Raw genomic sequence first — 25,069 nt, forward strand, 5'->3', positions numbered from 1 at the left:
TCGTCAAAGCACGCAATGACTTTTCTTCAGAAACTAGATGCTGTTTCTTTTTTTATTTATTAATTAAGTCGACTTTTCCCTCAGTAAAGGGCTGTTGCACTCATGTAATAGAAAATAATAAATAGTTACTTAAAGATATGGAATTTCTCTTCTCGTGGTTAACTCGATACCTCACTCGTGTCTATGTAGTTGAACACTCGAAAAAAATTCCACATTTGCGCGCCCATGTATAATTATTAAGTGACGCCTTTAGCAGTTATAACAAGCGAATATGATTTTATTCTCAGGAGCTCTTTTGATTATTTCATGAAATCTGAATTAAAAGAAGGGAAAAAGGTAGAATCTAAACAAGTAATTACCTTTGAAAGCTCGTTAAGGTTTATATTAATATTCACTTTATGAATAAGCGTATCATTTGAGAAGCAAAACTTTATAAGACAGCCACGTCCAATGTTTAAGGTCCTACCTAATATCCTAATTATTGTTAAAATCATGACATCTGTATCCTTGACAAATTTTAAGATTGACAAGAATGGTAAAGGTCTGCTTCATCTACTGAACAGATCTAATGATGAACTAAACGTGATGATGATCAAATATTACAATCTCGGCACCATTTATCATGGTCAAGTAGAGTTCAAAAAGGCAATCAAATACCATCAACGTCATCTACAAATTGCTAAAGAAGTGGGAGACAAAGCGGGAGAGGGACGAAGTTATGGCAATCTGGGCAAAGTTTATCATGGTCTAGGACAGTTCCAAACAGCAATCGAGTACCATCAACGTCATCTAGAAATTGCTAAAGAAGTGGGAGACAAAGCGGGAGAGGGACAATGTTATGGCAGTCTCGGCAACGCTTATGATGGTCTAGGACAGTTTCGAACAGCAATCAAGTACCATCAACGTCATCTAGAAATTGCTAAAGAAGTGGGAGACAAAGCGGGAGAGGGACGAAGTTATGGCAGTCTCGGCAACGCTTATGATGGTCTAGGACAGTTTCAAACAGCAATCGAGTACCATCAACGTCATCTACAAATTGCTAAAGAAGTGGGGGACAAAGCGGGAGAGGGACAATGTTATGGCAATCTCAGTTACGCTTATCATGGTCTAGGACAGTTCCAAACAGCAATCGAGTACCATCAACGTCATCTAGAAATTGCTAAAGAAGTGGGAGACAAAGCGGGAGAGGGACGAAGTTATGGCAGTCTCGGCAACGCTTATCGTGGTCTAGGACAGTTCCGAACAGCAATCGAGTACCATCAACGTCATCTAGAAATTGCTAAAGAAGTGGGAGACAAAGCGGGAGAGGGACGAAGTTATGGCAATCTCGGCAACGCTTATCATGGTCTAGGACAGTTCCAAACAGCAATCGAGTACCATCAACGTTATTTAGAAATTGCTAAAGAAGTGGGAGACAAAGCGGGAGAGGGACGAAGTTATGGCAATCTCGGTAACGCTTATGTTGGTCTAGGACAGTTCCAAACAGCAATCGAGTACCATCAACGTCATCTAGAAATTGCTAAAGAAGTGGGAGACAAAGCGGGAGAGGGACGAAGTTATGGCAATCTCGGCAACGCTTATCATGGTCTAGGACAGTTCCAAACAGCAATCGAGTACCATCAACGTCATCTAGAAATTGCTAAAGAAGTGGGAGACAAAGCGGGAGAGGGACGATGTTATGGCAATCTCGGCAACGCTTATCATGGTCTAGGACAGTTCCAAACAGCAATCGAGTACCATCAACGTCATCTAGAAATTGCAAAAGAAGTGGGAGACAAAACGGCAGAGGGACGAAGTTATGGCAATCTCGGCAACGCTTATGTTGGTCTAGGACCGTTCCAAACAGCAATCGAGTACCATCAACGTCATCTAGAAATTGCTAAAGAAGTGGGAGACAAAGCTGGAGAGGGACGAAGTTATGGCAATCTCGGTAACGCTTATCATGGTCTAGGACAGTTCCAAACAGCAATCGAGTACCATCAACGTCATCTAGAAATTACTAAAGAAGTGGGAGACAAAGCAGGAGAGGGACGAAGTTATGGCAATCTCGGCAACGCTTATGATGGTCTAGGACAGTTCCAAACAGCAATCGAGTACCATCAACGTCATCTAGAAATTGCTAAAGAAGTGGGAGACAAAGCGGGAGAGGGACGAAGTTATGGCAATCTGGGCAACGCTTATGATGGTCTAGGACAGTTCCAAACAGCAATCGAGTACCATCAACGTCATCTAGAAATTGCTAAAGAAGTGGGCGACAAAGCGGGAGAGGGACGAAGTTATGGCAATCTGGGCAACGCTTATGATGGTCTAGGACAGTTCCAAACAGCAATCGAGTATCATCAACGTCATCTAGAAATTGCTAAAGAAGTGGGAGACAAAGCGGGAGAGGGACGAAGTTATGGCAGTCTGGGCAACGCTTATGATGGTCTAGGACAGTTCCAAATAGCAATCGAGTACCATCAACGTCATCTAGAAATTGCTAAAGAAGTGAGAGACAAAGCGGGAGAGGGACGAAGTTATGGCAGTCTCGGCAACGCTTATGATGGTCTAGGACAGTTCCAAACAGCAATCGAGTACCATCAACGTCATCTAGAAATTGCTAAAGAAGTGGGAGACAAAGCGGGAGAGGGACGATGTTATGGCAATCTCGGCAACGCTTATCATGGTCTAGGACAGTTCCAAACAGCAATCGAGTACCATCAACATCATCTAGAAACTGCTAAAGAAGAGGGAGACAAAGCGGGAGAGGGACGAAGTTATGGCAATCTCGGTAACGCTTATCATGGTCTAGGACAGTTCCAAACAGCAATCGAGTACCATCAACGTCATCTAGAAATTGCTAAAGAGGTGGGAGACAAAGCGGGAGAGGGACGAAGTTATGGCAATCTCGGCAACGCTTATCATGGTCTAGGACAGTTCCAAACAGCAATCGAGTACCATCAACGTTATTTAGAAATTGCTAAAGAAGTGGGAGACAAACCGGGAGAGGGACGAAGTTATGGCAATCTCGGTAACGCTTATGTTGGCCTAGGACAGTTCCAAACAGCAATCGATTACCATCAACGTCATCTAGAAATTGCTAAAGAAGTGGGAGACAAAGCGGGAGAGGGACGAAGTTATGGCAATCTGGGCAATGCTTATCATGGTCTAGGACAGTTCCAAACAGCAATCGAGTACCATCAACGTTATTTAGAAATTGCTAAAGAAGTGGGAGACAAAGCGGGAGAGGGACGAAGTTATGGCAATCTCGGTAACGCTTATGTTGGTCTAGGACAGTTCCAAACAGCAATCGAGTACCATCAACGTCATCTAGAAATTGCTAAAGAAGTGGGAGACAAAGCGGGAGAGGGACGAAGTTATGGCAATCTCGGTAACGCTTATCATGGTCTAGGACAGTTCCGAACAGCAATCGAGTACCATCAACGTCATCTAGAAATTGCTAAAGAAGTTGGAGACAAAGCGGGAGAGGGACGAAGTTATGGCAGTCTCGGCAACGCTTATCATGGTCTAGGACAGTTCCAAACAGCATTCGAGTACCATCAACGTCATCTAGAAATTGCTAAAGAAGTGGGAGACAAAGCGGGAGAGGGACGAAGTTATGGCAATCTCGGCAACGCTTATGTTGGTCTAGGACAGTTCCAAACAGCAATCGAGTACCATCAACGTCATCTAGAAATTGCTAAAGAAGTGGGAGACAAAGCGGGAGAGGGACGAAGTTATGGCAATCTCGGCAACGCTTATCATGGTCTAGGACAGTTCCGAACAGCAATCGAGTACCAGAACCATTCTCTAGAAATTTCTAAAGAGGTGGGAGACAAGACTGGAGAGGGAATAAGTTATCACCATCTCGGCACCATTGTTCTCGGTCAAAAAAAGTTTAAAAGGGCAATCGAGTTGTATCAACGTAACCTAGAAATATCCAAAGAAGTAGGGGACATGACTGGAGAAGCGTGCTCACTCGGTTCTCTCGGAATAAGTTTCGAGTGCCAAGGAGATCTCATGAGGGCCTTCATCTACTTTAACTCGAGTGTAGAGGTGTATGATGCCATCACGGCCAGTCTTCAACTCAACGATCAGTGGAAGATTTCTTATCGTAATCAGCACCAAAGTGCATACAAAGGTTTGTGGCGTACAAGTCTCATTCAAGATAGAGTTGTGAACGCTCTTCTTGCCGCAGAAAAAGGACGTGCTCAAGCTCTAAGAGATCTTATGGACACAAGATATCGGCCTGATCATATTTTAAGGAACAGCGGTTCGTGCCTTTCCCTGAGTTCTGTTCCATCAAATACAGTTTTCATGGCTCTCAATGGACCGTGCGTTCACTTCTGGGTTTTTCTCTCGGAAGATAATATTCAGATGAGAAAATTACATGTGAACAATTATCAATATGAGGATGAATTGGAATTTTTTATCCAGTTACAGAACAAAACTGCCCTTAAGGAGATTGGCAGAAGAGATGCTGTTTCATGCGAAAATCCTTCACCTGGCTCGCCAAAAGAGGAGGAAGTTGCCAACGATGTGATCCGAGTTGATGTGAGGTGCTCACAATCAAGGGCTCTACAGAAGCTTCATGACATCATCGTTACCCCTATTGCTGATCTGATCAAAGGCAACGAGATAACTTTTGTTCCTGAGGGGCCACTTTGCCTTGTACCTTATGCAGCATTGGAGGACTCGAAGTCGTCATATCTTAGTGATTCTTTCAGTATTCGTGTGCTTCCGTCTCTGACGACGTTGCAACTAATTCATGATTGCCCAGCTGAATTCCACATGAAAAGTGGTGCATTACTTGTTGGCGACCCATGTTTCAAACATATTATCTATCAGGGAGGACTTTTGGTGCAACTCCCGGGAGCAAGGAAAGAAGCGGAGATGATCGGACGCATCCTCAAACATTCCCCTCTCATTGGAGAAATGGCAACAAAAGAAAAGGTGTTAAAACGAATGTCATCAGTGGCGTTAGTTCACATTGCAGCGCACAGTAAAATGGAAACTGGAGAAGTCGTCTTGGCACCAAACACTACCAGGAAAAACTCTCAGCCAGAAGAGGAAGACTATCTAATGACTATGAAAGATGTCCTAGAAGCTGGGCTGCGGGCTCGACTGGTTGTACTAAGTTGTTGTTACACCGCTCGTGGGGAGGTTATGGCCGAGGGTGTGGTCGGCATCGCGCGTGCATTTTTGGGTGCCGGTGCTAGATCTGTTGTGGTAACCTTATGGGCGATTGATGACGAGGGAACCCTGGAGTTCATGAGTTTCTTCTACGATGCACTTTCTAAAGGCAAGAAAGCAAGTGAAGCTCTCCAGCAGGCCATGAAGTGTATGAAAGAAAGTGAAATGTTCAAGGAGGTGCAGTACTGGGCACCATTTGTACTCATTGGTGATGACGTCAGCCTGGATTTCAAGGAAATTCAGACTTCGAACAATGTAATTACTCTGTTTATTACATTTATTGAATACCAAGTGACTTAAATCAAAATTATAGCTGTTTTATGTTATTTTGCTTTAGCAATTAGGAATTTTTCGTTGCTCGAGCAAATTGAGGTGCAATGCAATCGCTGCAACACATTTACGATGAGAACCTTGATATGAACGAAAAAAAGTAGATTTTATTTTGCATAGCCAAGGGAAACATCCTATGACAACTCAACGATCCTTCTTGAATTTTAACTCCTATTTTTCAGCTGAGGCAGTGAGCATTGGAACTGTATCAGGTCAAGGATCAAGCCCGCGGAAGTCAACGGTGATATTTGGACCAGAAACCAATAAGCTACCGATGAAATCTTTGTCAAGAGTCTTCTCCTTAAAGCAGGGAGAATCAACAGATGGCCAAAGACAAAATCAACGAGAGTCCTTAACGATATCTATTGTTTCAAAACTTGACTTGTCACCCGTCTGAACTGTTCTTACGAGCTTGAAGGATTTTAGATACTCTAAAGGAAAAGGACTTTCAAGTGTTTTGATCCTTGATATCTTACTTAAACTGATTTTCATAAAAATTTTTTTTTCAAGTAAGTTATATTTTTTTAGTCTAACATGGATGAAACTGTTAACTATAGACAAGATTTAGGCGTCACATTAACGTCAAAGTGGAGACGTCTTCAAGACGATTTCCAAAGATTTTTTGTACAGATTTTTCTCTCGATCGGCTTTTGACTGATGAAGGATATAAAGCTATTAGAAACATATCCATAGATCTTTGAGAATAATCCGTAGTCTGATTGCTCGAATATCTTAGTTTATGTCAAATGGAGAATGTGATAAACATTTTGAGCATTTTTACTTAGTCATTGCTTATCAAAGTTTTTCCTCTGTATCAGAAACATTGTTTTCCGGGACTTAAAAAGACAGATTTTTACCTTTATGGCCGGGATATAATTTTGCGCTTAACAATATTTCATCAGATTTTTCTTTTACGTTTGAATGCTATAAATTGTGCTTATTGTTAAAGCATCACGATGCATTTTAGATAGGCTGATAAAACTATTCGCACAATGGTGTAACGAGAGGTTAAAAAGACTTTTGTTTCAATGTTTTGTTGTTACTGCCACTACTGATACTTGTGTATCATTCAAAGCATCAATAGAAGCTCAGAATGTGCGAGAAAGCTGAAACCTATTGATATGTTTAGTCACTCCTATTTACTTGTTTACCTATTTCGTAAGTTCAATAAAGAAGAATTTGAATGTCAAAAATGAGGCAAGTCATTTGAAATTTCGTTGGAAGGGAGGGGTAAGTCAATAACAAAATGAAAAAAATTTCTGGCAAATTTTATGGGTCATATCCCATCACTTTGAATAGCGCGCGCTTCCGTCTTATTCGTTAACCTTTCCACTCCCAAGATCTCATAGGTAATTCTCCTTTCTGTCTCCCATACAATTCTTATGATATTAGTGAGAAGAATTTAGGTTTGGATCAACCAATGATCCCCTGATTGATAGTTTGCTTTATTCTCCTTACTTATCTTCTTGATATTGTCTTGATATTGTAAGGAGAAATTCTGTCTTGGTCACTCATGGGAGTTAGAGGGTTAATGCCTGAACTATAAGCTGTCTGTGACAGAAGACTGAACTTTTCGTTAAACTCGTGGGCCAACTTATAACGAGGTGACATGCAAGATTTGGAATTCAAACAGTTTTTAGAAAGTGGCACTTCCAATTCGAACTTGGAGTGTTGGCTTTTAAGGGTGAAAATAACCTGAGAAAAAAAATTGGTAGAAAAATAATTGAACTAAGGATAAACTTGGAACAGACCGGTGTAAGGAGAACGCTGTCTCTGAGCAATCCAGCTACGTTGAAGCAGAGGTGCGAATAAAAATTAGATTTAAGGCGATTTTAAATCTAGCCCGCAGAAGAGGCGTATCTTTTAGCGTTTTGCAGTCGACCGGAGCCAAGCGCTCAAGGCGGCGCGGAGTATGAGTCCTTTGATTTTAAAAGATCGTTAACCAGACACGAAAAGTTAGGAAGCTCGGTGAGGATGACCAGTATAACCAAACCTTGCTAGTTAAAACAGCGACAGCGTAAATTATTTCCGTAGGAATAGGGGTCCGAAGGAACTTGTGCCCCATCCCCCTACGAACTTTTTTAGCAAAAAGGATGAACACAAATGCCAGACCTGAAACAGTGTATCTCTCCGGGCTGGAGAAGAAGCGGATTCTCAACGCACGGGAAATTGGCGCACGGTCGACAAGAACTGGTCCTCTCATGCATGCCCGTCGATAGTCGTGTTGATTCGAATACGTAGTCTAACACCGCTGACCAACTTAATCTCTTTAACTGACTTTCCCATCCTTCACGCTCCTTGCAGTGAAACAAACGAACTCCCACGAGTGACCAAGAGAGAATTTCTCCTTACAATATCATGCATAGAAGTGACGAGAATACAGTAAAATGTCAATTAGGGGATTATTAGTTGATCCAATACCAAATTCTCCAAATTGATATCATACCTTGGGAGTTAAAGGGTTACGATCCTTAAAAAAAAACAGGGCATCAACAACATAATTTTTACCACTAAATCCAGTGGAGAGAGAAAAAAAAAGGAACAAAGAAATAAAACAAAAAAACGTGAGCAGCGCCAAAAGATTTGTTTCATTCCCTTCGTTCGACTGCTTTTAAGCAAGTTCGTGGAAAGAGAAACAACAGAAGTAGAAGGCTAGGAACTTTATTTTCCTTATCAACTGCAACAAACACCACTAACAAAACACAGCTTTCAAAAGCTTCTTCGCTTTAGGATCAGTATTAATTTGCCACTTTTTTCCTTATTCATAAATTAATTTTGCGTTATTACAATAGGTTTAAAATATAACATAAAAAGACAAAATATCATGTGCAATGACAATTTCTATCAAACAGTCCAAGGTCACTGGATTCCACTGCGATCGGAGTGGAGCAATGGTCTCCTTTCATCATCCGTTGTGCCCTCTAAGAAATGAGGCCTTAACGATGACTCGCATTCCAGCACCGTCACTGCCTTTAAAGTCATCGGACCCACGTAACTCAGAAGTACAGGAAGAAACACGAGACCATGCAGCGCGCCGATCAAAACAACGCCGAGATACATGCGAAAGTAGAATACCTGGGCGGAAAAAGGTTAAAGTTAAGGTTAGAATTTATTTTACATTGACGCTTAGTTACGCCTTGATTAGGGGCGTGCGCTCGGAAACGGCCGAAGTGTGATCGGACGAAGTCGTTGTGGGAGGAACTTTTCGGGGAGCTGGGCCAACGTAACTTAACAAAACAGGAAGGAGTAACAGCCCGTGAAGAGCACCCAGTATTACAATGCCAACATACATACGGAAGTAGAAAACCTGAAAAAATATAAGTAAATAAAAAGGAGAACTGATTTAATTCAATTCAACATTAAAATGTACCACTCACGATTGAGACATCTCGCAGTAACATCGAGGCTATGCACTGATCAATATTGAGAAATACACGTCAAATAGTGTCACGAAGATGAACGCAAGGGAACGTATGAATATTGGCAATGTATACGTATGGAAACCAACTAAAAAGATCTAAAGTAGCTTTTTTAAAAAAGGCAGAGAGAAGAAATACAGATGTTGCAAACATGTTAGGTCAACGCAACTCATACACACTTTTACCTAGCTAATCGAGGAAAATCCTCTACAAAATTAAAACGTGGCAGTGAAACGCTGTAAGATTATCGATTCTAGAGAATACACGTAAAAAATCTTATTGGGACCTGGGGAATACGGGTTTCAATCTTGTTTAACACTCCTTTAATTTTTAGAGCTTTGATCATAAATCTTTTATTCCTAAGTTAACACATTTGTGGAGTAAACTTTCTTTAAATAACAAACACTCTTGTACTTTGAGTAATAAGAAGGTAAGAAGTCATGTTCATTTACCCTTTTCTAGTTAAAAAACCAGCTGTAAATTAAATAATTGACTCTCGTGAGGATTTCAGTGTCATATTATCGGTCGATTTAGAATGTTCAAAATTCACCAATACTTACTTGGGATGGTAAATGTTCTAAGTATTACAAACTGCTTCCGTGGGTGGAAAAACATTAAAAGTTGTTATAAACTTAGCATTTGAGGTAGAGAAGGAGTGCGAGGTCGACTAGTGAGAAAATCGAGCTCGCATCATGAAGTCCTAGTTTCGAATATGCTTTGAGCACCAACTGGATTTGTTTTTCAGTAGTCACGTGTTTTACTTCTCAACTACGCTTGTAAAAAGCCAACTGCTTTACCTCCATGCCAGTGGAGGTTATAAAAAACGGTGATACGCTTGATAAATATTATCTTTTTCACACTATTTAAAAAGGGGCTCTTTAATGATGGGTTAATCTGTGTTTCTACTTCTGTTAGTAAGAGAAAGCTTTAAAAAAAGTATCAAGACTTTCAAATTTCTAAATGTGTCTCTAATGCGGTTGTTACAAGTTCAGTCAGTTCCCATGATGTTTCGTTTGAACTTTTTGCTGTATTTTTTGGTTTTGATTTGTTTTTTTCGCTTTTTAGTTCGTTTTAATTGGCTGATCTATTGAAATTTATTGTCAAGCATTTTCTTCACCAGCCCCTTGCTCGGATACAACAGTTATCCCCATCCTGATCCTTAGTAGTTTAACTTTTAGCCGCCATTTACTGTAGGAGGGTGTTTTATCGTTACATTCCTCAGTAGCGTCAGGGCATCCTCACTTTCAAAACGAAGCCACGCGCAAAAACTTAACAATAAAGATGTTTTAGTTGTGCCTTAAGCTTACCTTCGTTGAAATTGAGGGATTGAGCATGTAGGGAAGAGCTTATTATGTCATTCACGCGATAGACATTGCAAGAGTTTTATTCGCGAGATACAAGAAATGCTCACCTGAAATATTTGAGACTTAGAAAAGTAAAGCACTAAGATCCCAGAAAACTTTGTTAATGTAATTCCACTCAAAACCTGTACAAAAAAAAAAAAGCCAAGGCAAAGTAAGGTAAGTGCTGGTTATTTTAAAATTACATTTCAATATACGATAATATATACAATTCACGTGCAAGCTGTCAAATCTCCAAGGCCTGGTCACTAAGGCTGGCTGCCACAAAACCGAAGGTGACTGTCAGAAGGAATCCAGGTTTGCATTGCTCTTGCTTAACTACGCCCTGTGATTGGTCAGTAGGATACTCGCTAAACTCTCTCAACCAATCGGATGCTAAATATAACCCCGTTACGACTTGGTCAGCTAAATGTTTCCAGGCATTTTCGGTACACGTCATTTTTTTCTTTTGAGAGCGTTTAAGACAGTTACCCATGATTTAACAACAAACTGTGTTAAGTACAATGTGCATACTGTACGTGCATCGATAAAAATGGCCTGTTACAAATTAAGAAATGGGGAAATAACGGGTAATCGTCTGAAGGACATAAAGTTGCTCAACAGGAAACTAGGACGTGAAGAATAGGCATAGCTGTTTTACTTTGCAAGTTGCATTCTACAGCTACAAAGCTATCTGCATAATTATATATACTATGGTCTGCTTATTTAAACAAAATTGAGCCATTGTTTTGTAAAAAACGCGTCCCAATTAATTTTCAATTTAGCTGAACCTTTTATTTGAACATTTATCCCTTGTGAACAGTGTTAAGAGCGCCTAAAGCTAACAGAGGGAAGACATTTATTTGATTAAATAACCCTCTTCTATAGAAAGCCTAAGGCGCACTGATTGCGTAAAACCATGATTTGGGATAGACCTCGAGTATTCAACCGGCTCTGTGTTTAGGTTGGCTTAAATGAAGATGTTACAAAGTTATGCAAACCATAACTGACTTACTGAGCTGCCCATTTTTGCTAGAGCTTCTTTGGCTCTTTCTACTCTTGATGGTTGTGCATTGACGGTAAAAGCCCGCGCAATGTGAGAGCAGAACTCTACTGAAATACCAACAGCCTGCGAGGAAAACATAATTGTCTGGGTTATCATATAAGTTGTGAGAGACTATGGTTTGTCATCCAGTATATGGTAAAACAAAACACAATTCGTCCAAACAAAACTAACTATCACCGAGATGGTCTGATATCAAGAATTTTTATTTTTGGGTTTTATCACTGCTTCACTTCTTCACTTTTGAGCAAGGTACAAGTATCACATCAACTAACAATAGGACCTTGCATATTCGTAATAATGCCTCCTAATATCACAGATACCGTATTTTTAGCCCAAACCGTCAAGTCACAGTAAGATAGAATGCGTATACCTTTTGAAATTAATGTAATGCTTCTGAAGATTTGTACCAACGTTGCAATTTATTTTCGTAAATTTTGCGTGAAAACCTTTCTTTCAATAATTTTCGTTTTAAGTTTTGCGCGGGTATTGGCATGCGTCTGGCTGACATTGGCCCATTTGCGCACGTCTAACGTTTAACCGCTGTATTTAAAAATTAACCCCCAGATCATCATACATACCATTACAAGATTGACAAGCGAGACGGCATTTAGAGAAATGTTCCATATGTACATCAGACCCATCAAATTGACAATGATGATAGCCACTGTAAAGGTTACTATCAACGCTATGCTCAGATTGAATCCCAAGAGAAGGAAGGTCACCACAAAGATGGCAGCTAAAAAAAAGAATGACAAATGTAATATTCTAGTGGTGTTGGTATCTGGCTAAGCACAGGTTCTTTTTGTAAAACCCCTAGTTTCAGGGTGCATATGTTAAGATTATGTCAGAATGCGTATACTAGAAGACTGACTGACTCATCCTAAATAAACTTTTCCATTGAATGTCTCGTTTGACTGTAGTCAGAATCAACACTTTATTGGTCCAAAAAACTCACACCACTCTCTTAACCATCAGATACAAAACTTCAACCAATCACGACTTGGTTACCCGCGTTTTCCCGCGCTTTAGGCAGTTTGCTTTGCAGTTTTGCGTTATTATAATATCAATATTTGACGGCATCAAGTGGCATGTAGAATTAACATGATCACTTAACGTTATCTGCAGTTAAGAACCTCCTGGAATAACAATCATATTGCTCGAGGTTTTCGTGGAAAATCAATTCAAATTTACTTTAAAATGGCGACTTAGGATTTGCCCAAATCTTACTTTTTAAATAAACTGACCTGCACAATACAAAAGATTTTCCCAAGTGTCATTCGCAACCGTAAGGTATTGTTCGTAGAAAACGTAGAATACACTGAAATAAAGGTAAATAAATAAACAGTTTATAAATTCATTTGCGTGTTAAGACAGGCTGGCCCAGTTCAGCTTTAAGACTGGTTTAAATGTGGGCCTGTATAACCAACAAGTACACACTACAACACCGGGAGATACATTCCCTACTCTATGCGATAAGCGCATGGGTTCTTTAGCGTACCATGCTAAGCAGTACAAAGAAGATACAAGCGACAATATCCTATGGAATAGGGGCAATATCCTAGGAAGGTGTTGTTTGGTCTCGTCAAGCCGCGGAAATTATTGATTAACAACGTCTCAGATGCAGCAATTATACAAGGGACGGCTTTCATGCTCGGCTATGTTTAGCCCGTAAAAAGTGGGATAAGTATTGGTGAACCATTCCTCTTTACTTAACTTCCTTAAACCCTCCCAATAAACGCCACAAGCTTCTGTTTAAGAGCAGCTTTCATTCTTTCTGAAATTTTGCTCCCATTCGCAGCGATTAATCTGGGGCGGTGTTTCATCAAATTTATGATATTTAAACTGGGCCCTTTCTACTTGGTGTATTTTCTCACCTGTATGGGAACACTTCCACGCCAAGTGTCTTCGAGATGTTTTTCGCAATTTCACGAGCGCTCTTCAAAGCTGCTGTGTACTCTGGTGAAGTTTTAAGGATTTTGTGGTAGGACATAAAGTAAGAGGCTGGAAAAAAAACAAGGAAAGAACATATCGATAATTGATCCGTAGTTCACTTTTGGTTTTTTTTTTAAATTTTTATTTTATTATATTAATTTTTTTTCATTTTGGAAGCTTATGGTCTCCGCGGGCTCGAGCCTCCGAACATAAAATTTTTTTTCCATGTGCTTCTGGATGATGAAGAAGTTCGAATGTCTAATGTAAAATTGTGGTTACTCTTTAAATGGAGTACATCGTTAAATTTCATTCGCAAAGCACTTCCATTCAGAAGATTCTTTCAAGATTTCGAAAACTTCACTGTGGCACTAGTTAACAACGTCTTGTCACAGCTACATCGAATTACCAAAATAATTAATATCGAAATTGCCCAGATCATCTGAGTTTACGTGAATTCCTTTTCCCTTATACTGTGAAAAGAAATTATGTCCTTATATCATTTTTAAGACAAAAGTCGATCATTAATGTCATAGTGTGATCATTTATTTACCACTGATCAATCTTCCGATTCTTACCAGCTTAAAATGGCCAAGCAAATAACGCTCACTGTATGAATAATTCACTATCAGAAGCAACATCAGTTCATTTTCACCCAAAAAGGCGAGGAGAAGGCACAGCAATATCAACGAGGGTATTATGTGTTATTAAACCCCAAATTCGCAGAGGTAAAATTGTAACAATTGAACAGCAAACCGCCAGGAGAATTAATCTTTAGATCTAACGAACCTTTGCCTCTCTTTTTGTTGTCATGTGGGTATATTCTTTTTATTTCAGTGTTTTGGTTCAACTTTCCTCTTAAAAATTAACCGATCTGCCAGCAAGGCTTGGGAGTGAAATAGTGTACTCTGACGCAAGAATTACCACAAAACATACAGATATACAATGCATACTCACCTTGAATAGGGTACTTATCACTTTTGTCACCAAACAGGAGAGCGTCGCCATATGCTGCATGACCACTGGAGAGGAAATACAACAGTGCATATCAGGTGAAAGTTTACCGCATAGTTATTTATGCTTTGTTTTATGGCAAAGGGGGGGGGGGGGGGAGGAAAGAGAAAGAGTCTTACTGGTGAGAATAGATCTCTCTAAATATGATCAAGGGATAATTTTTTTTCAAAATTCGAGAAGACCAAAATTTTGGTCAGGGGCTACAGAACCAGACGTAATTCGTACAATTTTCTTTTCAATCAACAGATAAATAACATAATAGGAAACGCCAGTAACTTTTCCTAATGTGGTGCCTTAGTTTACAGCCCAAGAAGACTAACATAACTAGAATTTTAAACACAAAGGCACCTCTTCCCTTTTCTTACCCCACCCCCCTGGAGTTTCTTCAATTCTTCGACCAACTGAGACACATCGTGCAATTGGTGAAGTTTAACTGTTTTAGCTAGTTTGACTATTTAACCAGTTGAACCAACTGGATGCTCAAATGTCAGCTTTGAAGCATTTTACATTGGCCAATTTACATTATCAACTCAGTTGACAATACTAAATTACAGTACAGGTACAGTAGATTTCTTCTTCAATGGCTGCCAGCAACCTTGGTGCCATTTACATCATTTTAAGGTGAGCTTGAATTCCTTACCCTTTGGTGCATTTTGTCTCTGGGTTGTCCTTGAGATAAAATGGCAGGAACTTATCAAACTGCTTTGGGGTTGGTCTCTGACCCTTCTGGCTTAAATTCAGGCATGGTTTGCACAGGTCATCATCAACTAAAAAAAAAAAAAGAACAGGCACAGAAAGACAGTAAGAAATTAAATTCATATATGAAATTTACCTTTCAACCCCTCAGAGTGACTTGCATCTAATTTCTCCTTACAATATCACCCCTAAGTCACACATTAAGGTCATGAGAATAAAGGATATGATCACCAACTAAAGAAGCTCTTGATTGTTAAACAAATTCTCCTCTTCAGCACCTTAGGAAATGTATAGAGAACAATATGGAGAATATACACACTGATGTTAGGGTGTAAAGGGTTGAGAAAGACTGGTGCTGAATGTTTATGTTCACCCATTACACCCTAACATCAGTATGCATATTCTCCATACTGTTTTCTATACATTTACTCTAATGCTGACCAGGAGAATTTGTTAATCAATCAAGAGAATATTTAGTCAGTAATCATTTCCTTTCCACTTTCATGAGTAAATGGCTCAGAAGAAAAGGTTTACAACATCTGGGTTTTTAAAGCTTGCTGAATATGCAAGAAGTCATGGTTACTGATTTTGCCTCTTACAAAACACGGACCATTCAATCTGGCACTTGGTTGGGCATTTTAGAACACAAACTTAGCTCAGCAGGGCAGGAATTTGAACAAACCAACCTTTAAAAGTTCAAATGGCAGGGGAGGGGGAGGGGGAGGGGGAGGGGGAGGGGGGAAGGGGTTGTTGGGGGGAAGGGGGAAGGGGTTGTTGGCATTCCTGAAAAACTTGTGGGTGGAGAGAGGGGCACTGTCAGAGGTAAAAGCGTTTTTCCTGAGAACTGGAGAGTGGAGAGTGGAATAAATTTACTTCAGCCTTACAGGCCACATCACTTACATGTAAACCAACCTAACCTTTGATGTCTGCAGGAAAGCAAGCACTCACCTGTTGCATTACAGAAGACGTAAGGCACTACAGGTGTTGTTTCATTATAACAGATGACAGCAGGTGCTGGAGTTGTTGTGTTAGTTGAGTTAGGTGGCATTACTGTTGTACGGAAACATGTCTCGTTCCTTTTGTACTTAATACGACAACACGAGTTCTCCCTGTTAGGTTCAATCCAGCTGAAATAGTCATCTAACCAAGACGATGCTGACATAGCTATCTTAGATCTGGTTAAAGAATAATAATGATAATAATGTAATAATAATAATAATAATAATCATCATCATCACAATAATAATCATCATCATCATCATAATAATAATAATCATAATAATAATAATGAGAAAATGGATTCCAACTGATTCCTTTATGAACATACTGTGGAACTCAGAAAATGCCAGAAAAAAAAAAGCTGAAGACTGATTGTGTCCTGGAAAACAACAATAATCTCAACTGCATGCAGTAACAATAATTTGTCTGTAACTTTCAGTATATGGTTGAACATGTACATCTACACATGTGTATACACTACACATGGTTGCAAAAGAACTAACCCCACAGTTCCCCATATCAACTGCATTCTGATCATAATCAGCACTATGGACTGTGAGAAATCTTAAAGAACTTACTCTTCAGGGATCAGTGAAGCACTGTAGATTTGTTGTACTAAAGAAGAGGAATCACAGCCTGCCGAGCCACAAATCTTGTTTTGTCCCGAGGGATGTTCATAATCATAGCCTCCATTAACCACAAAATACACAGGTGGACCAACATGTAGATATTCTTTCATGTCACCGAACCAGTTCAAGAGGTAAGAATCCTATGAGGGAAAAGAAACATACATGGTACCTTTTCAACCATTTAACTCCTAAGTTCTGATTGTTAGTTCCTACTTTGAGCTGCTCTAAATTTACTTTTAAATTAGTTACAAGAATTTGGTGTGAGATCAAAATTCAAACTTCTGCCTGATAAGTTTGAGTTTTCTCATTACCTGTTTGCTGGAGAATGTATGGATATTATAGGGAGAAGTTACCTGTTAATCACTTCAAAATTATCTACAAAAAGTGGACACCGGAAACTTTTGCTATTTCATAGTGGAAATGCCATTTTGATTAAAGTCAGACACTAAATTTTCTCCCTAGGTCAAGACCTGCTCCTAGTCAAAAGCAAAAAGAAAAAAAAAAAAAAAAGAAAAAGAAAAATCATTTTTGTCCATTACCTTGGGCAGTGCAAGTTCTTGATCAAGGCCAATGTCTAAGTGGGGGATGGCTGCAATGCTTGCAAACAGAAGACCAGTGAAGAGGGCAATCTTTACAAGCATATAATGAAAAAAAAAAGTCTAAGTTTGACATACATGGTATAAGTCACATTGACAATAGTGCATAAGCATCAGTATACAATTAATGTCGCAGTAGCAGAAGAAAAGAAACTACAATACTACTTGTGGATACTGCAGCACCCTCACACACACACACACACACACACACATCAAGCATGTGTAATTACTTACATAACGTGAAGTTATACACACACATGTAATCAAATGAATGTATTTCAATTTGGTCTTAGTCATTTGCTACAATTGCAGATGTGTGTGTACTCTTACACATGAATGCCATCACAATGAAAATTGGTGTTTTACTAAAAAAAAAAACAAAACAACAACAAAAAAATGGAAATTGTACACATGACAAGACGCCAAAACAGTTTTTCAGAAGTACAGAGCATAGTTCATGAAAAAATGGACACATAATAAGTTATTTGTACACTGAAGTTCAAAATGGGTTTTAAGTTAAACTGGCTTCAGACTCCATGCAGACTTTTGAGCGATCTTCCTCTTTGTTTTATGTACACTTCTACATGTATGATCCTCAAACAAGCCACATTTGCATCATAACAAACTGAAAAAGAGCCCCCTAAAATTGAAGAACAGGTTCCACTGGACTTGCTGCAGTTAATTTCTAAAATAAACCCTGCAATTAGCACTGGAAGACTTCAGAACCTCACCACTGTAGGTCTACTGTAGTCTGAAAGTAAAACTTCTGCAAAGTAGTTCTTCATGAAAGTATAAACGCAAATCATATGGTCTTGGCTGTCATCTTTTGGCTGCTTTACACAACACAAAACATCCAAGCGGTTGTTCTCTTGGCGTTTAGCATCTAAAGACATCAGGGCCACAAATGCTGTAACTTGGAGCAAGAAGTCAAAGAAAACAGCTGCTGCTGCGTAAAGTGAGAATATTCTTACTGCTGGCATAGTTGACATTGCACCTGGAGAAAAAGCATAACAAAATTAAAACCGGACAGTACAAGCAGATGTTACTGCCAGTTCTACTACATGTGTTTCACACTTCACTTGCTTGCTTTAACTTTGTACAGCCTCTTTAACGACCACAGCCATCAGTGCTGCAATCAGTAGCCATTTGGAAAAAAGTTGATGGACCTCTGAATTATTGCTTTGGAATTATTTTAAACATAAAGTACACTGCAACACAAGTAATCTTCAAAACTCATTGTAAATTCTGAGAATATGGACATGTTTGATCTCAAAGTCATTGACAATCGATGTTAAATAATACTCACCTATTGCGAAAGCAACAGACTCCGATAAAGAAGTTAAGAGCATACTTGGTGCTACTTCACCCAAAACACGCCCAATTTTATGAGGTACATCCCCTTCTGCATGTTGATCCTGGCGCTGATATGCCTGCACAAGAATAAAGATGTTGTCCACACCCACTGCTAATACAAGGAATGGCACCACTTCAATGATAATGAGAGTTGCTGGCTCACGAACAAAACTCCAAAAGCCAACTGAAGAAAGAACTGAGAATAACACAACCAAGATGCCACTGAATCCAAGGGTAAATTTGGAGTCAATCTGAGGAGATAACATCATGAAATTTAAGACCCACAAAATTGAATCCACTATAGAATATTCAAACCACAGGCAAAAAAATTAATATGTAATGACAACATATACAGGATACATGTATGAATCAAAAAATACACAAATTATTGACTGATCTTACTGGTAAGTTCTATTTTGTATTTTCAATCATCCAACAAAATTAGTTTCAGACCCTTGAAAATATTAGCTTACCAAAATTCTGTCACAACTCTTGAACTGTCCCAGAGCTATAGTGATATATATAAACATGATCATATAGCTGGCCAGTATGGTAAAAATATCAGTGTTGCTCTCACGGTCCAGCTCATCTTGAATGCTACGCTCAGCAGAGTAACTTATAGTAAGATTGTTATTGGACTTGTTATGCGTGTATCTGTGCATAAAATCTAAGAACTGTTTTTCCCATGCCATTGCTTTAGATAGCTTGCTCTTCTCTTTGAAGTTATTCACAACGAAGGTTATGATCAAGGCTGTAGCATTTTGATAGGCACCATTATGGAAGCCTCCTAACGCAATGTTGGGGTTCACAGGTCCACCATAAGCACCCAAGCACGGTTCTTTCAACTTAGGTTCATTTTCTGATGTGGGCGAACTAAAAAAGGGAAATATTAGCAGTGTAAGAAAAAGTTTACAGTTATTCAATTTGGTCAGTACACAAGTAAAGAAGAACATTTATTTAAGGAGGTTATGAAGTCACTTGTTTAACAATTATACACCCAAGCAGAGGTCAATAGTGATGGATATTTACCAAGCAGCAAAACAGCTGGGTAAATATCCACCACTTTTGCTAACATGTAGGTGAATAATTTTCTTAGTATATATCACACAGAAACCAAAATAATTTAGTTTGATCTGAAAAGTGTTCTGAAATTTAAGTTGATGCAAGATTTTGTCTCTTCAGCTGCTTTGAGTTGAACAGTAATTGCTAATCACTTCTGAACTAGCCAATCAGCAAGCAAGAAAAGGACTATTCACCTGTGTGATATACTAATAAGATAGAGACCACATCTGAAGTGAGTGCTATGTGAGACAAATAACCAGACATGTACTTAAACCCTTTAACTCCCAGATCAAATTTGTATTTCTCCTTACTGCCAACCATACAATTCTTATGATGTTCGTTCAGAGAATTTTGTATTGGATCAACTACTTATCCCCAAATTGATATTTTCTCTTTATTCTCATCACTTATCTGGTTGATATTGTATTGATATTGTAAGGAGAAATTCTGTCTTGGTCACTCATGGGAGTTGAAGGGTTAAGTAGCAAAAGGAAGGCAGCAATCCCTTCAGCTGTAAGGAGGTCACTGCGGCATAGGCACCACCTACTGACACCTTTTGACTGGCGTGTGGGATGAATAAATGACAAAAAGTGTGGAGAGGGAGGGGAGGGTGAGAAAAAAGCCAGCAGATTGTACATAAACACATTCCATTTTCCTAGAAACATCCCTACATGTAGGGCTGACAACATAGCAAGTTGTCATTAGAAAGCAGTAGACAACAGAGCTGTTAGACCAATTTATGCTGGCTTATTTGGAGAATTTTGATCAAACACTGAAAATAAGAATCTAATACCAACATCTTGAACCGCCTTGAAGAGAGCAACCACATATGTTATAAAGGAAAAATTTGTTCTCACTGTGCAAGCAAAATTACATTCAGCCACCAGCACAGTTTAGATCATAGACCTATTGCACCTTCGTACGACTACCCTGCAACATACAGCTGTGCTGACTTCAGATTTTGGCCTTGTTCAAATTGACACAACAATTTACTCTCCAAGAATAGTTACAACTTACTCTGTGCAAGCTAGTATATGATCATGAAAGTCAGCTGCCCTGAAGTCGTGTGGATCATCTTTACAGTTATGACCCATGCTGGTTAAGCACTTGTTCAGCCTTGTTTTGTTGTTTTGAAAATATTGAAAGACACTTTGTATGGTACAAGCTTGAATCTGAGGGGCCAAAGGCTGGAAGCAGATATCTTGCAATGTGATGTTTGTGTCTTCATAGTGAACTCTCATGTTGGTAATTTCATTTTGAAGATCTAAAGCCTAAAAATAGACATAAAAATGTTACAATGACTGTTGAATCCCTTTCTTTTTTTATCAGTTTCTGAATGTTGAGTATAGCAGTAAAATCTGTTGTTATTACAAATGATGGCTTTACGTGGTTAAGAGAATCTGCTACCTTTGCTATGCTATAGCAAAGAAATTCTAGTATTCTTGGATAAGGACGATACACCATAGGCCCAGTCTGCTGCATGTACTTCTCACAAAGAGTAGGGAATGTACATGTAGCTCCCAGTGTTGTGGTCTGGCCATGTCATTATAGGCTCCCACTTAAACCAGCTTTTAAGTTGAACTATGTCAGCCAGTCTAAATATTGCAAATACTAATACAAACAGAAAACTGAGTTAAGTATACACCATTTAACTCCAATGGTAGCCAGACATTATTTCTCCTTATCAATACAGTGTGATGTTAAGCCCTGTTCAAACAGTCATGATAGCTGATGATAGTTTTAACTTTGGTTCACTATCACTTCTTATCATGTTCACATTTAAACAGTTCATGATAATTGATGATAGTTGACAAAATTATGCAAAGAGATCGCGTAATTGTAAACAAAATGCACCAAGGTCAGTGAGTTGTGAATCAAAGATACTGAAGCCTGTCACAAGATAACGAGAATGAACTATAAGACACTCTGAGAAATTTTAGTGGCGATTTGTCATTTACCATTTGCTATTTAGGTTTCGGCCCATTTTTAGCATAATTGCTGAACACAAAACTATCATCCACTCGTTCAAATGGCAAAAACTATCATCAACTATCATGTTGAATTTGAACATGTCCAAACAACATGATACTTTATGATTTTTGATAATAGTTTGTGTTCAAATGCATGTGATAATTGAAACCATCATCTCCGTTTGAGCAATGCTTTAGTCTGGATAATTTTGTGCTGGATCTACCAACAATTGCCTTATTGATATCTCTCTTTTCTATTGTCACTTGTTTGCTTGATATTGTATGTACTTATCTTGTAAGGAGAAAATCTGTTTAAGTCACTGGTGGGAGTTGAAGGATTAAGTCATTACAGGATGCCAATGCCCCCTTTTTCCTTTTCAAATCACCCATGTAAATTCTCTTTCTGATATTGTATTAGAGTACAATAAACCACATTATTGACACCACAAGTTATACTGTTACCTGGTTTAGCAAATCTAGATGAAAGATTGGTCCAAAGGGAACCCACTTTTGGTCTCCATAGCGATGATAGCCTGTGGGGACAGGATTTCTTGAGCTTATTATAAGCTGCTCAGTGCGATAGAAAGGCTTAAACTTTTTATCAAAAAGCTCTTTCTGTTTGCGTGCTGTACTGTCTGGAGCAGACCACAGTTCCACAGGGTCAGTAGTGACAGAGAAATAGAACAATCCACTAGCAAGAATTCCAACAACAAGAATACATCCAACAATGACATAGAACGGGTGAGAGCTGCACCATACACCCCATCTTGTGAACCATCGAGTCACAAATGACTCTAGTTTGCTGCCCAACTGCTCACAACAACCAGGTCGAGAATCCACCATTAGCGGCAAGGATCCTGATATTGGAGGGTAGGTGCTGTTGTATCGCTGTGATTGATCAGGCACTGTGGGGTAGCTTTTTCTCAAAACCAACTTGTATAAAAAGCTGATTACAAGGCAAGTCAGCAAGAAACAATAAACTACAAGCAGGCTGAAGGAGAGAAGGTCCATTCCAAGAATCTTGGTAGGGTTTACTTTAGGTGGTACAGTAGGACGTACAGGGCAGGAGGACTGACAGTCTTGGCAACTACAAACACTTGCTGTCCTGTTTGTTTGTGGGTTCACAAATGGCTGGTTACACTTAAAAACAGTTTGGTTCATCCATGAAAGATTTGAAGTTAGATTGTCAGGAAAATCGAGAGTGAATGGAGCAAATCCATTGTTTGGGTCTCCCATGTGTCCAAGGAGTTTATCTGGAGTGCACAGCTCGGCAGTAGTACCACAAAGGAGACTCAAAACCTTCTCATTGTTTCCAGGAAAAGTGACGTCTTTGCAGGAGTCGAACAGACCCTGTTTAAATTGAGGTGAAACAAAATATTGAACTTCCAAGATATATTGTTTAATAGAAGGGTACACCATAGTTGGATCCATGAAAAGCGACTGATCCTGACTGCAGGTAAGCTGACAATACAGCCTTCTCATGTTGTTCCAACAGGCGGGACAACGACCGGTTAGTTGTATCAACGTTTGCAAATTCTCATCCAACGTTTGCAGTTGTTTGGTTGAACAACAAGTTGGTTGATCCCTCAATTCTGGGCATAAACTGTTCAATATCTGCACACCCTTTGGATTGGTTAAATTCTTGGCCGGTCCATTGTAAAGGCAATTCTTCGGCTTGTCCCCAGTTGTACATTGATCGTACCACACACAATAACCCTTGGTGTGATTCTTGACTATGTCACCATTTACCTGAAATAAAATCAAACTAGCTAAAACAAACTGCCAAATACATCTAAGATCCCACTCAGATAGCTTACCGAGGTTAGTTTGTAGTTCAGAAAAGCGCTGATAAATTTCTAGTACACAAATGATTTTGCAAGCATACGCCTCCAACATGTTCATGATTACGAAAGACCTTCACCTTCAACCTTTAATCGCGGTTCCAGAACTCAACAACTTGACGTTCCAACAGTAATATTAACAATACCAGCCGATAGAAATGAAACCGACATTTCTTTAAGTAAAATCTAGCTTGGTTTAATAAAGGTTATATAATGCAACAAGAATCGAGACCTACCGGAGATGTGTACATCATGAAGACTACAATTAGCGTGATCGAACCAACATATGTTACGGCTCTTGCCATTTTAAAGCACTTTTCTCAAGCTTCGACGAGTCCAGTTACTAGAGATATATTTCTACGTTGTGTTCTCCTTTTTTTCGGCGACAAATCCCTAACAACTATAACAGTTTTCATACAGTCAAATCCGGTTGCGAAAGGTCTAACATGGGTGAACACCAGTATAGTTACATACACTGATCAATCATGTGGCTTGATTCTCTTCGCTGATTGGTCAACGGTTCCTCAGGCCATTCGAGCCTATTCATCGCATGACGACACACAAGTCACGAGACTTTTCGTGTTTCAGGCTACGTCTCCCACGAAATCGTTCGCTCAAAGGTCATCTCAGTATCCTGAATTCAAAAATAAAAAGTAATCCGATAGTTCTGAACGGTATCTTCGCGCCTCGATTTAGAAGAGCCTCTACATAACCTTGATCATGAATTATATTCTCATCGATGGCGTTGTTTACGTCGCTTTCGCATGTGACTCATGCAGGGGTAGGCCCGCCTCTTGGCCGCCTGTGGCTTAGCCTTGTTCTGAATTGTTCATTGTAATCGGTTTGTGCCCAGTCGTGATGGTATGAAATCGAAATATGAGGCTGGATTTTCTGAAGAAGAAACATGACGATATTTTCGAAAAGAATTTATTACGCATGGCATCGCGGCTCGATATCTGGGAGGCACCGGTTCGAATCCCGTCGAAGCCTTTTTTTTTTTTTTTGTATATTACTGTAATCGCTTGAATTGCTGATCAGCGGCGAGGACCATTGCTTTGCTCAAGAGAATCTCAAAAAATGAATGGCTGTAAACGCTCTGTGTCCTGACGACCTAACTTGAGTCCTTTTTTTCTCTTTTTTTTTTTCTTTTCCCTTTTGCTCTTGCCAGCTCTGTACGAGATCAGTCAGGTGTCTCGGATTGGGCCAAAGGTCAATGAGTAGAAGTTGCTGGAACTTTAAGCGCGTTGGGCGCTAAATCGAATCATTACGCGGTATATGTAAATAAGGAAACTACTAGAACCTTCGACTCGAGTTTCTACGTTCTGTACGTGACGCGTGTTTACGGTAAACGTAAAATGACTCCATCACGCGTGAATTTTCTAGGAAAACAAGACAAGGTGAACACTGAAATTTTATCTTTTGAATCCGAGACGTGTGAAATTCTGTTTAAGGACACGTGACGCGTGTTTGTTTGTTTGTTTTTTTAATTCGTGGGTGAAACGGTTACAGGACTCTTCGTTAATTGTTCTCATTGGGGCCAGTTCGTTCTTTTTTTCGTTTTTCATAAAGTTTCAAATATAAAGTTAGTTTCGCGAACAAAATAAATTCATGTAACCCGCTGTACCTCTTCCTTACAGGGATGTTTTCTCAGAT

General features: G+C 39.4%; 2 protein-coding genes across 3 annotated transcripts; one reads left to right on the forward strand and one right to left on the reverse strand.

The window, feature by feature from the left end:
- Positions 1-492: 492 nt before the first annotated feature.
- LOC136280801 (tetratricopeptide repeat protein 28-like) lies at positions 493-6,587 on the forward strand. The gene is made up of 4 exons (XM_066166504.1): positions 493-955; positions 1,112-3,755; positions 3,978-5,427; positions 5,685-6,587. Exons 1-4 carry the CDS (start codon positions 493-495, stop codon positions 5,694-5,696), a joined length of 4,569 nt encoding a protein of 1,522 aa, XP_066022601.1. The 3' UTR covers positions 5,697-6,587.
- Positions 6,588-8,147: 1,560 nt separating this feature from the next.
- On the reverse strand, positions 8,148-23,871 carry LOC131775499 (NPC intracellular cholesterol transporter 1). 2 transcript variants are annotated; one of them, XM_066167651.1, is made up of 17 exons: positions 23,653-23,871; positions 22,038-23,324; positions 20,623-20,876; positions 19,017-19,416; positions 18,497-18,794; positions 17,922-18,184; positions 17,134-17,223; positions 16,544-16,734; positions 15,915-16,141; positions 14,911-15,037; positions 14,214-14,278; positions 13,202-13,328; positions 12,572-12,645; positions 11,906-12,063; positions 11,277-11,390; positions 10,333-10,407; positions 8,148-8,577 (listed from the first exon to the last, which is right to left on the reverse strand). In XM_066167651.1, exons 1-17 carry the CDS (start codon positions 23,719-23,721, stop codon positions 8,362-8,364), a joined length of 4,035 nt encoding a protein of 1,344 aa, XP_066023748.1. In that variant the 5' UTR covers positions 23,722-23,871; the 3' UTR covers positions 8,148-8,361. The 2 variants fall into 2 exon arrangements, with proteins under 2 accessions (XP_066023748.1, XP_066023749.1); XM_066167652.1 differs by having other exon boundaries at positions 8,434-8,809.
- Between the last annotated feature and the right edge of the window lie 1,198 nt (positions 23,872-25,069).

The sequence above is a fragment of the Pocillopora verrucosa genome, chromosome 5 (genome assembly GCF_036669915.1).
Source record: "Pocillopora verrucosa isolate sample1 chromosome 5, ASM3666991v2, whole genome shotgun sequence".
In the NCBI taxonomy this organism is placed as follows: domain Eukaryota; kingdom Metazoa; phylum Cnidaria; class Anthozoa; order Scleractinia; family Pocilloporidae; genus Pocillopora; species Pocillopora verrucosa.